The sequence below is a fragment of the Maylandia zebra genome, linkage group LG7, assembly GCF_041146795.1.
Source record: "Maylandia zebra isolate NMK-2024a linkage group LG7, Mzebra_GT3a, whole genome shotgun sequence".
NCBI lineage: Eukaryota > Metazoa > Chordata > Actinopteri > Cichliformes > Cichlidae > Maylandia > Maylandia zebra.
This window is the reverse complement of record NC_135173.1, coordinates 8,927,266-8,944,643: the sequence shown is the minus strand read 5'-3', so window position 1 is coordinate 8,944,643 and position 17,378 is coordinate 8,927,266. Positions and strand designations below refer to the sequence as shown.

General features: G+C 40.7%; 2 protein-coding genes across 4 annotated transcripts in view; one reads left to right on the top strand and one right to left on the bottom strand.

The window, feature by feature from the left end:
• Positions 1-453: 453 nt before the first annotated feature.
• Positions 454-14,393, bottom strand: plekhg7 (pleckstrin homology domain containing, family G (with RhoGef domain) member 7). 3 transcript variants are annotated; one of them, XM_076885672.1, is made up of 17 exons: positions 14,145-14,393; positions 12,828-13,610; positions 12,118-12,140; positions 9,774-9,892; positions 8,548-8,588; positions 8,086-8,187; positions 7,536-7,685; positions 7,178-7,273; positions 6,764-6,862; positions 5,373-5,486; positions 4,791-4,965; positions 3,697-3,812; positions 1,955-2,042; positions 1,781-1,860; positions 1,516-1,660; positions 1,217-1,314; positions 454-739 (listed from the first exon to the last, which is right to left on the bottom strand). In XM_076885672.1, exons 2-17 carry the CDS (start codon positions 13,497-13,499, stop codon positions 629-631), a joined length of 2,229 nt encoding a protein of 742 aa, XP_076741787.1. In that variant the 5' UTR covers positions 13,500-13,610; positions 14,145-14,393; the 3' UTR covers positions 454-628. The 3 variants fall into 3 exon arrangements, with proteins under 3 accessions (XP_076741787.1, XP_004563514.1, XP_004563513.1); XM_004563457.6 differs by having other exon boundaries at positions 12,828-13,613; positions 14,154-14,393; XM_004563456.6 differs by having other exon boundaries at positions 14,154-14,393.
• Positions 14,394-16,923: 2,530 nt separating this feature from the next.
• The window catches only part of itpr2 (inositol 1,4,5-trisphosphate receptor, type 2), a 67,992-nt gene continuing 67,537 nt past the window's right edge, over positions 16,924-17,378 (top strand). The window contains exon 1 of the mRNA XM_004563455.4: positions 16,924-17,278. Within this exon, the coding sequence (XP_004563512.2) occupies positions 17,187-17,278 (92 nt within the window). The 5' untranslated portion in view covers positions 16,924-17,186. The remainder of the gene's footprint in view (positions 17,279-17,378) is intronic.

Sequence of the window (17,378 nt, the reverse complement as noted above, 5' to 3'; positions counted from 1 at the left end):
CTGGAAAGCATCTAATTGGCAACGGCTTCATTTTTCAGCATGACAATGATACATACTGTCAGTGCAGTAAAACCATACCTGGATATAAAAACAAACCTGGACCTCAACATTACTAAAGCAGTGTGGGATCGTCTGCACAGAAAATGAAACAAAAGTGAGAAACATCAAAAGAAGAGCCTTGAATGTCTTTCAAGAAGCCTGGAGAACTGTTCCTGAAGGACTGTAAGAAGTTACAAAAAGCGTGCCTAAGAGATCAAGCTGCAGTGGTCATACTAAACTTTCAAGCTCTTTAGAATGCACCTATATCCTATTTTTAAAATATTAAATAATTAGGGGTGGCTGAAGACTTTTGCACAGTACTGTATGAAGCACTATAAAACATCAGAAGTGATCAATAGCTCACAGACAATTTAAAAACTGCATGAAATGATGTGTGGAACGCTAAACCCAACGTTTTACTACATGATGAGATGTTTATTTCACACTACTGTAGCAGCTGCCTTCACAGTCAAACCGTTTACAAAATCATCCTAGTGCTAGTGCAGTCATTTACAAGACATCAGGGGGCACTGAAGTGCACATTAACAGTAGAAACTTTTTCACATGGCTTCTAGTTCTGCTTGATGGGTCATATCTGCGAAGACTCCAGCCACAGCGAGGAGCTCTTTACTCGTGCCTGCTGAGAGTCCTGCTTCAGCAGCGCCGTCACTGCGCCCTCTATCTTTGACATCCATACTCTCTGGTGGGGAAAAAATGTTTAGAAAGAGAAATATCAGATTTACCAGTTTGATTAACTGATAATATTATAAATTGTATAGTTTATTATTTCTTTGTAATGTTTGTTGCTGTAAGCTGTCCTAAACAGCTTCACACAAGTAAGATTAAACAATACAGCAATTTATTTTTATTTTCCTATACATTGTTCATCTAAACCAAAATAACAGAAACCTTTAAAAAGATTAAATGTATAGCTATGAATTTTTTACTATAAATAAATCTGAACAGACATGCATACAAACTGAATTTAGAAATCATTTAAAATATTTTAGCTTCACTTTCAGGCCTCTGTAGAGTTCACATCTTGCAATGATGTTTTGCACAAGGCAGAAATGTTTGGATAAACTTATGACACATTGTTCTTCTGAACATAATGTGATCTGTGTCCTGCATGCTCTCTTTGGAAACATTTCAGGTATTCACAGTTGAATTGATCTACCTTGACAGCCTCTGACGCAGCTTGCAGGATGAATGCACCAATACACTGTTGGTAGCGGTTCTGGTGCATTACTATGAAAGAATGAGGCAACCCCGATGCTGTCAAGAAAGTACAAATGCTTTCATTTAATAACACCAATGCACCACATGGCATGCAAACATAAACAGAGAGACGTGACCCTGAAGGATATTTTGATTCTGTTGACTGCTTTGCTACGATGTGCTACAAACATGTATTTTATAAAAAATGGGTTTAGAGCTAGAAAACTCAATTAGTTGAATCTTAAAAATTTTACTTACAGGAGGCATTAAGTTGATCGATGTTTCTAAGTTGGAGTCGATCTAGAGAGATTGGCTGGTCGAGAACCGTGAAGGTGCATCCCTCCTTCAGCATCTGATCCAGCTCCAGGTTTTTCAGAGGATTCTGCTCTGGACCTATGGACCTCTGCACAGGATGTCAGGACATATATATGAAGTTATGAGGGATATGTAGTTAAGGCATCCTTGCACTAAATATCTATCACTAGCCTAGGTTAGAGTGAGCAAAGGTTAATGAGTGACCCACCTTCTTGTTTCTCTTCATCTTTGTAATCAGCAAGAATTCATCAAAGAGGAACATATAGACGTCTATGAGCTTTGCGTTCTCTGGGAATTAACCACAGAAAGACGACGTAAAGTTTTTAGTCAATTCGAAGCAGGAAGCGTGTGAAATGTGTTGGATTTATGCCAGCTGACACACCTGTGAGGACGAGTTTCCCTTCGTGCAGCAGACTCCTGTGAGAAATCAGATTATCCAGTGTGACAGCCTTCAGAAGATGTTTCAGATTCTAAAAGAAAGAAAGTCACATTAGAAAACATTTTCACCTTTTAGCGCTTTTCAGACACATCGGTCTTTCCATTAATCTGACAGCAACTCAGCATGTTGGCTTCTGAATGAGCACCCTGGCCCTCTACTAGTAACATGTACATATCACTTTAAGCATAGCACGTCTTAACTGCATACTATTGGATTAATAAATAGGTATGCGCATGATAGCGAAAGAGCAAGTCACTCGTGTCTAATTTAAGATGCATCTTTGGTATTTCAAATGCAGATGAGCTGTCTGTGTGAGGGCTACAGGTAGCTGCTGCAAACAGGTAGCACACAAAAACAAACACGTTCACATAAACAGATGACAATGGCGGAAAGAACTAAATGTTCAAAACTGTGGTCACATTTAACTACGGTTACATGCTGACACTACCAGTACCACGGGTGTAAATAAGTATTGTCAGCACTGACGATAGTTAAATGCTCACAATACTTATATGCAACAAGTCATTTACATGTAAGACTTACACATCGCAACTCTCTACCACTGCTATCTGTGTTCACTTCAGTTCAGGTTTGTTTATATAGCACCATATCACAATAGTCCTCCTCAAGGCAATTTATGCTTTACTATATAACTTGCAATGTAAAAGCAAAGACTACAACAATTATACAGTCCCCCTATGAGCAGGCACTTGGGAAAAGCTTTCTTTTAACAAGAAGAAACCTCCGGATCAGAACCAGGCTCACTGAGGGGCAGCTATCAAGGAACTGGTTCATGGTGAGGAGAAAGAGAAGAGGAAAAAAAATCTGACAGGACAAAACACAAATTTCGGAAGAGAATGTGTGTCACAGTGTATGACAGGAAATCTCCCAGAAGCCTGTAGCAGCAAAACTATAGCAGCAACTATAAGTTAACTTTTCAAAAAGGAATGTTTTAATCAGTTTAGAAGGTATCTGTCTTCCAAATACAAACTGGGAGGTGGTTTCACAGTAGAAGCTCTTTCCCCATACAACTGTTGGGTGGGCTGGTCCCATTAAAACAAAAGGGAAAAAAATAAGTGCATTTACACACATGCAAGTTTCTCTCCTCTGGTGTCTGAGTCTTTCTGTTTCACAGCGTGCTCTGCACCTGGATGACAGACTTATTACCTTAGTATAAGTGCTATGAAATCAAGCTATTCATTAACTGTCTTCCTTTCACTGCTCTCACTTACACCAAGTGTTTGCTGCTCTTTCTATTTCGCTCTGTATGCAAAGCCCATTCCCTTGCCACATGTACGGCAGAGAGAAAGTGAAGATAAAATAACTACAGATGAAGAGAATACAAACAGAAGTGTTAATCCACCTACAATGACAGGGAAGAAAGACTCTCTTGGAAAAAAGAAGAAGAAGAAGAATAGTGCCGCTGTCATCCTCCCATTCAAATTGAAGCTAATATTTAAAGATGTGAAACTGAACTATTATCAAATGACACTGTAAAACTCTAAATACTGCTATTCATTGCTTTCAGATCTGATTTTCTGATAATTTGACCAGTTTATCTGATGATCATCAGGCACTGGAGGATAAAGTGTTGGCACATCTGTGTGACACGTTGCTCTTTCAACACAGTTCCTGAAGACACAAACACACCCAAATAGCAATATATACACAAACACAGGACAGACCTCAGGGATGAAAGCACGCTTGTCCCTCTCCCATACAGGCAGCCAAACCAGGGCATCTCTCAACTGTTTCACTTTCTGGTAGTTATCCAGCCATTTGACCTTTCCTTCTAAATCACCTGTAAACAGAGAGGACAGGAGACTGAATGTCATTAAGGACAAAAACAGGTCCTCAGACTCAAATTGGTCACTGACAACTTCATTCATGTCTGACACGTCACACAAAACTCCTGCTACATTTCCTATGCCTTTTATTTTACGTAACATATACCTATGTAAAATATGCATTTTATAATGTACCAAAGTGCATAATGATTACATTCATTTATAATGCTATACAGTGATGCCATACATGGGCGTGACCATATCGTGAGAGATTTCAGCTGTCTCTGCTTTTACAGTAAATATCCCCCACACCCACAGAGGACTTTGGTCTACACATCCTAGCTGTGATTACAATACTCATTGTCACCTACGCTTTACACAATCATAACCTTTTAAAAGGTGTGGTAAAACACACCTTTTTAATGGTTATGGGACAAGGTTTAATTAAAGATTTCTGAACCCTGAGCAGTTTCGTTTGGTACGGTTATTTGTTCAACGCGGCAACATGACATTGAGTTGAACGGCTGTAGAACATTTCCCACAGCCTGTCCTTCCAGTTATATAATAAACCGCCAAAACAGGTCTGCAAGCAGAGGCTTGCAGTGAAAAATAAATGGTCAAGGCCTCCTGGCTGATATCCAAAGCATGCAACCTGTGTGCTGACAGGCACTGATACTAGCTGGCCTGTTTATGTTGACAGACTTACGTCCACTTAAAAAGCCCTTCTATCTAGATATGTTTGTAAACCACCAGGAGGCAAACACGTCGTGCTGAAGAAACACCTGAGTCATGATCAGCTGATTAACATTACTCAGACGCCTGACTCAAAACATTCATTTTGCAAGGTGACGAGACCTATGCAGGCGCTTTAATTTAGCAGGACTGAAACAGTAAAAGCAAATTTAGCCAAGCAGAGTCTCCTAATGAGGTCAGCCGAAATCAAAAGGAGAGCATTTTGATAACAGAAGGGAATTTTCGAATTCAGTGCTCACATATCGATTTATCCACTTGTTCTGCTATAAGTTCCAGCCCTCGGGCTTCGTCCTCCTTCTGGCATCTCTTTGCGATATTCCGCAACAGCAGCGGGTATCGAGTTAGCCTCTGCAGCGGTGCCACCAGCAGGTCACGCAGGTGAAGCCTTCGGCACTGCTTGCTCCTCTCACACCACTGAGGAGAAAAAAGGAGGGACAAAGAATGGGTACAGTGACAGAACGAGTAAGGTCAAATGTTTGAAAGGACTTGACTTTGTAGGGAAGGAGGGAGAGGATGGGCAGTGAAATGCCTGTGAGAAGAAATTATATGTAAGACCAAACACAGTGACAGTTCCAGCAAACACGCCAGCATGATGACAGGGAAAGTTACACAAGGTACAAACGGTGACATTCCTCCCATTGGCAGGCTGCTGTGACACTGAACTGATTGTTTGCTATTTGGGCACCAATGCTCCTGTGAGTCCTCTCTCACATTGGCACACAACACCTGCTGCATTGTCATGGTACACAGCGTCCTTCCCACTGTGCTGACTGGCACGCTCACACACACACAGACACACACCAGTAAGACCTCTCCTGTACCTTCACGTAAGTCCCAAAGTCCTCTCTGGGCTTCAGACTGTCCAGATACAGAAGAGCCGTGGAGTAGTTGAGGCAATACGTCTGCAGGCAGTGGCATATGCTCTCCTGGAAAGCCTGCCAGCAGACAGTAGTGTTAGACAAACACTGGGATACAGGCTGCTGGGTCGCATCAGCTGTTAAGCTGCAGATAAACATATCGTAAAAAAGCACAAAGAGGATGCCGCATGCACACATGCACGCACAAAAATGTCCAGTGTGTGTTTGTAATGGCATACATGCGTCTAAGATTGTCCTGTGATGTTTCTGTTAAACTTTTAATAATTTTATGTAATTGTAACTAGAGTTAGGTAACCTTTTCCCTTCTCAGCGAGCTTTGAAGATGCCATATTTTCAACACGCTCTTGTCATGAGAGAAAGGAAGATGGAACAGATAATAACAAAGCACATACGTAGATTTCAAAGTACAGTTTAAATGCAAGCATGCTAAATTTGGTCAGTGAGAGCATCGTGAAAGAAAGAAAGTAAATTCAGCTGTGTATTTGTGTTCTCATAAAAAACATCTGCATTAAGGGGACACTTTCCCGGGCACTAGTTATCACACTTGATTATTGGGCTATAAGACTCTGTGGAATGTGTTTTGTCCATGTGGGCAGCTAGAAATCTAGTCCAGCTTGAAGCTGTCGATTTTAGAGCAGGAGCTTCTCTCAGTCCATGGTGATGTAAAACGCTTGTGCAGTTACCAGTTCATAGCAGGCTGGAGCCTCGGTGGTTCCTAAGTTGTTCTTGAACATCCTAAACAAATTCCTCTCATGTGGCTATGCTTAAAGGCCAGGTATGTGCCAACAAACCAAGCAATTTAAATGAACTCAAATTCCACCCTAACGAGCGATTAAATACCTGTATGTGCATTTTTAATCCCGTGTGGATTAGAGAAAATCCAAAATAAAGTCCAACTTGTGTACCCAGTTCTTGTTTTTTGAAGTCATTAAAGATATATGCTATACAATCAGCCTATCCTGGAAAATGAACAGTCCAAAGAAATCATAAAAAATTACCAAAAAATGATCAGTGTACTTAAATGTTTGACCTCAACTGTACGAGAATATTACATTTTGGCTTTTCTGCACATTATATCAAGTCCAGCTGATCCTTAATAGCTAGAAGAAAATAAGAATGCTTCCCAAATAAGAGCTTAAGGTTAATAAATTCAAACTATGCAGCTATTTTTCAAGTCTTTGAAAAAAAAAGCTGTTTATGAAAATACTTTAAGGATTATATAATAATTAATCCAGATGAGCATATCATTCATACTTTTTCTATCTATTTTGATTGTCTTATCAGCGGGCTAGTGAACACTGCTGTCACAGAGTCCAAATGTGAATCAAACTTGCCTTCCCCAGCAGATCCAGCAGGGTGGGACTGCCACCCTCAGTAATCTCCAACATGTTCTTGATAACGCGGAGGAGGCTGTTTAGGAAACCTGAGCTCACCTGGAGCAGAAAACAGTGTCAAATGTCACCACAGGGCCATGTGACATTTTTATAATATCACCGAGGTATTATGTTAAGATAATTGTTAACAAAGGTTTTTTACACCACATTATTTTTTGCTGACCATTAAATAAGCTTTAAATAAAAAGCTAGCATTTTAAAATAATACAGCTGTAACAACTCATCATTAGCCCTTTCATAGTAACTTTATGTTGATGTGACACCAAACCATGTTGTTTTAAGGATATGAAAGCAACTGTTGTTAAAAATGATTTACACAAACTCCTCATGCAAATGATTTGCATCATTTCTCACCAGGCAAAGCTCATTGAGATTCGCAAACAGCCTCCATGAGTCAATATCAGTCAGGCAGTTGGTCACCTGCAGGTTTGTGAGCGTAGCCGAAAACACCTGAGAGGCACAAAGAAAGCAGAAAGAGAATAGGTTCAAGGTCTCTCTCATGCCAGCATTAAATTTCAAATCCACTGGTGGAAAGACGGGAAAATCCAAAGAGACTTTTACACGAACTCCAAAGGCGGGAATTCAGTGAGAAGAATACAAAGAAGCAGGTGTTCAGTTGCATTTGGGTTTGGTCTATTTATTTGTGATCCTGTGTGTGTTTTTGTGATTGTGTGTATGTGTGCATTGTGAGGCTCTGTAGGGAAAGAGTCACCTCTTTGAGAACCATGAGTTGATCCATGAAGTAAACACACTCGCTGGTGAAGAGCTCCCAGATGGTCTCTTGTCTCTTGAAGCCCTGCGGGTCAGAGGAAGCACTGACCTGGGAAGACTGGTCTTGCAGGAACTCAGCCAGAGAGTAGTCCTGCTCACAGATACACAAAAAGACAAGAAGCTATAACTCAAAGTAAAGGCTGCATCCTCCACAGAAATCTCAGCAAACGTGTTTATTTTATGGCTGTAAATTTCCATCTGCCACTATTATAGATTCAGGAGTACATCAGTGTTTGTTTGTGTACATATACAGGTCGACTTGTGTAGTCACTGCCTAGAAATTCTGGTTCTTACACAGTCTGTGTCATTCAAACATTGTAGGAGCTTCCATGTAACTGTCAGCTTCTCATTTCTGAGTCATCTGGCAAACACTGAGTTGTATTTGACTTGGGAATCTGGATGGCTAAGCCTGGATCACAAAGTCAGTGAACGTACAGAACCAACACGATGATTTACAAAACAAACAGCAGCTAATAGCGCTCATTTCTTGCCTTATATCTCTGAAGCTCCAAGTTTCTCCAGTCTTGAATCTGTGCAGTTGAGAGATATTTCTCAATATCTGACACCGTGCATGTCTGCGGCTTGCCTTTACTCTGAAAGGGAAAAAAAAATTAGGCAACACATTAGGCAGATTTTTAGGGCTGTGCACTAAGAAAAAAGGGTGTGTGCCTAATTGTTGTTAATATCTGTTCACATAACAACCCAGCAGTTTCAAAACTAAATTAACAAGTTTGGCTCAAGTTCTGCATTTCAAGTGTTGACCAATTACAAAAAGCTGTGTGGGCCAAAAGGGATAAGAGGAAACACACTAATCTGCTTTGGGAAGTGGGTCAGAGAACAATGTCCAAACCAATTGCTCACTCCTAAAACAAAGTACATCAAAACAAATTACAAGCATGCCACTGGCACCAGTCACACACATCGATGACTAGCAGAAATACAAATGCACTTACCGTACTACGCCTCGAAAAAGGCCACTTTGACTTCTTGGTATCTGTAAAAGTTGTGACAGTGAAAAGAAGCGTGAGCATTTTAAGTTATACGCACATGACAGTGCCAATCACAGCTTGCTGAAAATGTCAAAAAAAATCTTTTGTTTTTTGTAAAGTGACCACCACAAGTTCTGTCCTTTTGCTTTTTTTAAATTCTAGAAATACAAATAATGCTCCCTTTACGACACAACAACACTAGACTGATGTCTACTCATAACTCTATATAGCACTTTCTACAGATTATCTCTAGTCTGTCTGTTTTATAGGTGTGTAGATAAAGTTATAAACCACACTTTTAGTAAAGATGTAATAATAAAATAAGATGTAACTTACAATAATCTTGACTTTGAATAAATTTAATGCTATAAAACCATTACCTTCATTATAAAAAAGTAATTATAATCATTAATGAACTTAGTTTGAGGTTTGAAATTCAGCTAAAAAAACAAACTTTTATTAAAGTACTAAATTAAACATTTAGTCAAAGTAGCTTTCAAGTATTTCAATAATCAATAATGGTGGGGAAAAAACATTTTGCAGTATTTTTGTAGTATTTTTACTTGCATCTAAACAGGAATACCAAATAAATATAATTTAGTCATAAATTTAAATAGTCTGAGAATACTATAAACAGGAAGGCTCATCTCATGCACCATCATCTGACATAACGTTAGCCGAGCAAACTTAATTGATATCAAAGTGATTAGCAGATTGACTCTGCATTAGGGTAACATTTATGGGAGGTTTTATTGATGGTGTTGGTATGCTTAGCAACCTCATTTTGCAGCCAAAAAACATAAGTGAAGTGAGATAACTTTATCTTTGTGTTACTGGATAAAACAGGTACGGATGTAATTAGCAGATACTCAGGATATCGCATGCCTAAAAATTGCGATGATATTGTATGGTGGCGTGCCTGGTGAGTCCCACGTCTAAAAATAAAAAGTTCATGGAAATTCATAAAGTAAACTGAAAAAAAAAATCTAGCTGTTGTGCACACATTTGAGTCGATCACCATAACAACAAGAAAGGACACGATACAACCAAGCAGGAAGCAGGAAGTTCATTTTGCTGTGAAGCATTACAACAATAGACATATTGACTCAATAACAGACCCATACTAGTTCATGAGCAAGCATCACCTAAACAGAGGGCAGACTGCAATCTGCTGGAACTGACAGAGGTACCTGCGAAGTTTGAGTCATTTAGTAAGTCAGCTGCTCCATTGGACACGAAAAGATCTCCTGGAGAAACATCCAAGCCGGGCAAACTCACGACGACGGAGCTCCGTCTCCTCTGATAAAGCCTGAGGACACAAAAGCGGACAGGTGGACAATTTAAGATGGAAAAAAATCCAAATACGCAAACAAAGAAAAGACAAAACAACCAAAAAAACCAAAAACGAGTTCTTCATACTAAGAAGAAAAGCTCATCAGACATCAGAAATGTACAGTTCAATGATTATTACTCCATTGTAAGTGTATTATATTCTAAAAGAATGGAAATCATACAAGCAACAGGAAATTACAGAATTCCTATTTGTGGTTTTACATTGTTGGGATACCACTGAAATACCATCCGCATTGTGCAGCAACCCGGCGATTAACATAGGATAAGTGTTATGTGTCTGGTTATCCGTGGATAGATGCTTGTTAATGGATCGCCCTATTTGTGTGGAAGGAGGCAAGCTGTCAGTGTGTGCCAGTTATAATCCGCTTGGTCTGCTTTTCATAGTTAGTAACTGAGGCATGGCTGTGGCTGGAAAAACACAGGCCTGCCTCTCAGCCTCAGGCAGGGCTTAAACGGCCACTGTTCTCAAGTGTTTTGACTTATCCTCTGCTGCTGCTGCACTTCTGGGATTATTGCTGAAAGCAAAAATGGACGTTCACATGTTGAAATTAAAAATTAAAAGCCCAGTGATAAATCTTCATAAGCAATGGAAGCTGACCCTGGAATATGCAGGCTAAATATCCAGAAAGGGCACGGCCATGGAAATGTTTTCATTTGTTGTAAAAGCCCAAAAGGAGGAACTTGATTGGTGACAGCATGACATTAAACCGTCCCAATGCTAAATAGACAACTGCAGTCGTTAAACATGACTGCATACAGCCATAAAAAAGGACACAAGGTTCTGCTAAAGCTAAGGCTCACTTTGAACACGCTGACACTGATCGACAAGCGGTCAGTGACCCACGTCAACACTCTGCGGTTTGGCTTTTAAATATTTTAGTGCCTTTGACTTCAAAAAGGAGAATTTAAGCAGGAATCAGTAGTGATGAAAGTAACAGATTAAGGGCAGATAACAGCAACACACAATGTGGCTAAAAACCATAAGGAAGTGTGACTGACAGATGAGGGCTAATGCCCCTGTTTAGATTGACAATACAATACAGTGGAGCAGAAGTAAAAGCAAGGGGAAGAAAATGCAGGAACAATTTATGTAAAACTTCTTCATTAGATTGAAGGAGGAAGTGTTCTTCCCCTCACGGTGCAACACATCCCCTCACACAGGACCTGCATTCTTGCTGCTGTGGCTGCACAGTTGCAAAAGTACCCTACGAGACTAATTCGAGTGCACATGTAGGCCACATAGCTGCAGGGCCAACTCATACACTTGGAGGATAAGTCAGTCTACAACTGAGCGGGGGTAACCTGGTACGTTTTTCCTCTAGGACACTTTTGTTCAACTGTGAAAGCACCAACTGTTCTTCGCTCTCACTGGATGGGCCGTTTTCTTCCTGGTAAACTGATACGACACCCACGTCCAGATCAATGTAAAGATGCTGAACAGAGAGACAGATAACAGTCGGCAGTAGCACCTGAGCAATGTACGGGACATGTGGCACGAAAGGTACGATTACCTCTTCATACCAGGCCAGTGTCGCCTTGCAGTTCATTCCACAGCATCCTCACAATGACATCCTGTTGGTTTGTGGCAGCTCAGAAAGCTTTCTCTTTGTCCGCCTCTCTGCTACAGAGAGCACTTGTAAAAATGGCCGCTTTGTTCATGCATAACAAGAGAAATAATGATGCTCCCAAACAAGACTGTCCCAACCAAGGCTCGCAAAGGCCCGGTCACTGTAAGAGGCACAGTGCCAGGGTGTAATTACAGGGACAATAGCTGCCTAATTATCCGGTGAGGGGAAGAGCCTGGACGCCTATTAGGAGGGGTGTGGGCGGCAGTAAGGGAAAACAGCCTTAATGAGCCCATACATAACCATAGGACTCTCAAAACTTAACCCACCAAGCTTATGAAGCATTAACAAAGACACGAGTGACAATGAGTGCACAACAGGGATCCTCAAAGCAAAGGTCCAATCATCCTCGCTTGCTCTCAAGCACCAAGAGAGCACACAACTCAGAGGCACTCTGACATGTTGTAGCTCGGATTTTGGGTTGTTTTTGTGAGCAGGTGAAACAGAAGGACAAAAATAAAAAAAGAAACCATATGTGACAGCTGTATCCGTTCCAGGAAGAGTTTTACGATAGGGTAACACAGACAACATGCAAAACAGTCCAAGGTACACTTACCTATCATGGCAGGATTCCTTCTCCTGTAAGAAAAAAGAACTTTGTTAGTGACCTCATCTTTCCAAATCAGCAGTTATACTACACGCCACATCGACACTGTCTCGCTCCACAGTCAGGACCAAGCAGAGGGTTCACAGACCTCCTGCCGCTAACAACACCACTATATCACTTTCAAAGACATTCAAATTTGAATCTGTATTTTAAGTGGTCGCTTGCATTCAAAAGCCTCTGATATTGGAGGAGAATGCCGGTGCTCTATTGAGGATCGGCTCGCTTGAATACCGTGAGCTGATGAATAGATCTCCCCATTATCTTTTTCCATCGCTCACTGACCCCTCCATTATTAGGTGACTGCTGACTGCGGTGAATAGGGGCCCGAGGAGAGCACTTCCCAGGGCTCTCCAGGCAGTGGGCTTGGTCAGAGCTGTCAGTGCATGTAACTGCTGATTCATTTGCTGTCAAAAGCTTGCATTGTGAGTGACCACTGCGGGAGGCAAGGCCAATTGAGGGAATGAAGGTTTTCCTCAAGGAAGGAATGTGCAACCATTTAATTTTTAGACTTTGCCAAAAAAGAAAAAAAATCTGCAGTAGATTACAGGAAATTTATGTGTGGTGATGGGGAAGAGGTTGGTGTGAAGGTTATGAAAAATCGTCTTTTTCCTGAGTAAATATGCAAACACTAAATTTACAAATACGTGGTAAAAGCTCACCTGAACTTCATCCTCAGGAAATCCATTGTCTTTAATAAGAAAAGGATGAGCACTGTGACATTCTTGTTCCACAGAAGTGATACTGTTGTCAAAAGTCTTTGATCTATGCGATCTGCTTCGCTGTTGGCCTGAGGATGACACTGGCTGATGATCGGCCTCCCCGTCAGAGAGTGGGCTCGCTGCAAGAGGTGAATCTACTCGGTGTCCTGGTGACAGGGGACTTATGGGGGATCCCGTGCTTGCAGATGATTGCTCTTCCTGAGTGCTCCCCATCCTGTGAGGCTCTCTAAAATCTATCTGAGGACGTCGGGTGCTCCTCATCCTCCTCAAGGTGGGAGATGTGGAGATACGTCCAGGAGCCTGGCGGTCAAACTGAAAGAAAGGTGGAGCCGAGTTGTCTGGGTTTACCAAAGACAAATGTCTCATTTTGGAGTGTGTCCGTTTGAGATCTATGTGCATTATGACTGGGTTACTGGTCTGGCTCTCTTTGTGCTCAAAAGATGGCGAGTCCGTTTGCGTCTCAGCATCCGCCACACCTGTTGTGACAACTTCATTTTCAGCCCATTCGATGTAGCTCCAGTCCAGCTTCTTTTCAGTGTCCGTGTCCTTATCCTGCAGAATAACGTGCTGTAGAGAAGACATTGCAACCTCAAAGGCATTGTAGGGCTGCATAGATCAGGAAATGTGTAATCTTATAGTCTGATTTTTTTTCTCCTTCCACTCGAGCTCAGATGATAATCCTACATTCCAGTCACCGTTCACATCGCTTTACTTCTCCTGATTCTGCTGGGAAAAGATGAGAGTTAGCCATCAGAAAAAAGCAAATGAAACCAGGCACAAGCCTATATCCAAAAAATGAGTTTTAAAAGGTCAGCTGGCACTAAAGAAGCCCTGAAAATACATCGTGTGTTTATATAGTTTACGATACAGATGGAGTAGCTCACATATCCAACAGCAGAGTCACAGCACAGTGTGGCAATAGAGGTCTTGGCAATGTGGCGCTAAAGAGGCCATGCACCTTGCACTACCTCTACTGACTCAGGTTACCATCTGCTCCTGCTTTTGCATATTGATGTAGCCTTTTCTCCTTTTTACTATTTCGTTGTCCTAATGTACTACAACACTGCCTTTCACTGTTTACTCAAAGCCGAAAGAGCAGTTAACTCGGCACATCAACGAGCGGAGAAAGGTTAAGGGAATAAAGACAAAAAAAGTATCGATTTAACCACATCAACGATTTGTCTTAATAATAAATAAACGCGTTAACGTGAAGAGAGAGACTGCACATGCGCCGAAAGAGGGAAAAAATTAACAAGCCTGGTTTACTTTCATCCTCCGGTGCCTCGCGACCACTCGGACCGACAGCTCGCGGTGAAGGCTGACCGAGGGGAGTCCTGCTGGATGTCTGGATACAAGGCCGAATATTAAGTTATTTCTTATTTGTTCCTCCAGAGTGGAGCTCCTACTGCTGGTCCGTGTAGAGAGAAGTGAAGGAAGGAGTGGAGCGTTTCATTGTTCAGAGCTGTGAAAGGTGCGACTGCTCTGCTCTGCTCTGCTCTCTCTCTCTCTCTCTCCAGCCCAGTATGTCACACACAAGTTACACGAAGCCACCCGGTCAGTGTTTGCCTCACTAGTACACCTCATGTTAAATTATTGCCACCTACCTCTGTAACATGCGCAGTTCATTCAGATGCCTCAACTTTTTGGTAAGTGTAAGTATAGACCACAACTGTGGATGTATTATTGTGAGCAAGTATCAGAAATTAATATCATATTAATTTCCATTAGAGACACTAGTTTTAGGTCTATGTATATTTAAAATAGTGTAATATTTAAAATATAATTTAGTTTGTTTTTTTCTGATGCTACATTTTTTAAAACCACTGCTTTTGATAAAAAAAAGTCCAGGATTTTTTTCCCCAGTCGGTGGAATAAAAATTTGTCAGCATAAAGTGCTGCTCCCAATTATGTTTATTCAGTTTAGGCTGTTAGCCTGTCACTGTCTGTGTGCCAGCATCAAATTAAGGAAAGCCTAACATTATGCAACCCACTCATTTCTTCTAGTTTCAGAAATAATCTTCATAATTTTTTTGTGTTATTACCATTATTATTTTAGTTATTAGTTAGCTTTGTATTGCACTGAATCACCATGAGGAACCAGTTATTGAAACCAGTATGAAACAGCAGTCGGTGGTGTTTATATTTAACACAGAGAAAGTGGAACAGCTGAATCACCTGTTGGTTCAATGAAGTGAACACTACGGGGCGATGTAGGGTGAATCATCTGAGCTGCATGAGCGACGTTTGCGGAGGAACTCTTTAAGATTGGGTCTTGCGCGCCCCCTGGTGTAAAAGAATGGGTAGTACATGAAACCGCCACAACTTTTCTTCCTCGTGAGCTCCTGCCACTCTTCCACTGCAGCTGATTTCCTGCTGCTGATTTAACTTTCCCAATAAAATGGGCAAATGACACTTTCATTTTAAGCCATTTCACATTCATGTGCCATAATGATCGTACATTCAGTATTGATTAAATTTAATTTAACACTATGGTCATAATAATTTTAGTCATTGTAAGAAGTTACTCTCAATAAAATAAAAGCACGGATTATTTCTAACTCTAACTCTAGGACAGCTGGATGGATCGAGTGTAATGTATCCTTTTTGAGTTGTGAATGACATAATTGTGTATGTTATTACGTTATTAGTACTGATACATAACTATGTTTTAACAGCACCATGGTGGTTTAGTTCAGTGGTTCTTAACCAAATGTAAATAGTTATGGCATAAGAAAGGGTGAACAAAAAGGAACAACAAGCACAAGTTTATATGATTCTTTAAAATATATGTCTTTTTTTGGTTAAATATTTTGTAATTTTACATTTTTATCCTCAAAGTTTGGAGGAGAAACATCTAATCAATGGAACTGATAACAAGTAAAAAGACACAAGCCAGAAAGTTTTTATTATTTTTTTTTAATTTGGGAACAACTGCTTTAAAGGTGTACTTTACCCCATAATTACATGCCTATATTTTCTCTCATCTACAGTGCAGTTGATCCATCTAAATCAGTTTAGTGACAGTTGGGTTGTTTTAGAGAGAACAGCTGCAGAAATGTCTGAAATCTTCTGAATGTGATCTTTTAGATGGCTCTGACCTTGTGAAGCTCGCAGTCACAAGGAAGAAACAAATGAGCAAGTTTCATACCAGGTTCTCAAAATATCTGCAGAGCTTTTTTTCCTTTCTTCTGTTTTAGTGAACATAAAAGCTCAATTAGGATAAACTATTATTATAATTTTTTTTACCATCTGTCACTCTGGATGGTTTTTCTGCTGACTGATACCAGTGTAGCTCGATAGAAAAAAAATAGCTCACAGTAGCATTTTTTGGAGTAGCTGGGTCGTAATTTCTACTCCCCCACTCGTTTTATAAATGCAGTTTTTGCTGCTTTTAGTTGTTTTTTTTGTGTTATTACCATCACCAAAAGTTATACGTAACCACAATTTTGTTGTACATGTACAATGACAATAAAGGACATTGTCGTTTGGCTTTTATAAGCTCATTTGAAAAAAAAAAAATGTGTAAAAACAAGAAGCTGCTGAAGATGCGAGTCTTTATGAGTGAAGGAGCAGATACTTCAACACAAATGAGTCAAACTGTGAAGTTTTGTGAAATCACACAAAAATTGTATAGGTTACAAAAGAGTGCAGTACCATGTTTGTCCATTACAGTGCTGAGCAGTCAGAAGTTTGCACTGTGTTGAGACCAATATGAATATTTACACGGAAATGAATAGTTTTGATCAAGATAACAGAGATGACGGGTAGATCCGACAGTCTGATAGTTTGTGATTTATAATGTGGGATCTTTGTCCAGCTGCACAAACATACTCATGGCTTGTGCCCAGTTTATAATTTTAATATATTTGAATTACTTTCCCCCGTGTCTGCTATGATACATGTTTACAGGTGTCTTTCCGCACACTTATGCAAGTGCCTGACTTGTGTTTTCAGTGCGCCTGCTCTGAGCAAAAACCAAAAAACTTGTCATTGAACGGAATTTGCTCACAGCCGTGACAGCGGCAGTCTCCTCCCCCCGAAGAGTGGATGTGAAGACTGCGGGTCTCTCTGACATACAGGAAGAAGTTGATTAAGTGCAAAAACACAGCGCTTTTCTCAAACTCGCCTGCTTGTTTTTCCTCTTGCGCTTTCACCTTACTCGATCGACTTTGCCGAGCGGCAGATCTGGAAGAATGACGGCGAATCTGATGGCTGATGCCAAACTGGAGGCGCTGTAACGTGTGGATTTGTTCATAAATGGAAAAGCAAGAACGAGTGTGAAACATATCTTCGGTGAAAATGCCAGAGCACAGATCCAGTTTTCTTCACATTGGAGACATTGTGTCTCTGTACGCGGAAGGCTCGGTGAATGGCTTCATCAGTACTTTGGGGTACGTTCCTCCTTTCTATCTCAATTTCTAATCACTCAAGAGTCCATGGCTTAACCCTCCCGTATGCACGCTTAAAAACTGCTTTCACTTTACATCAGGC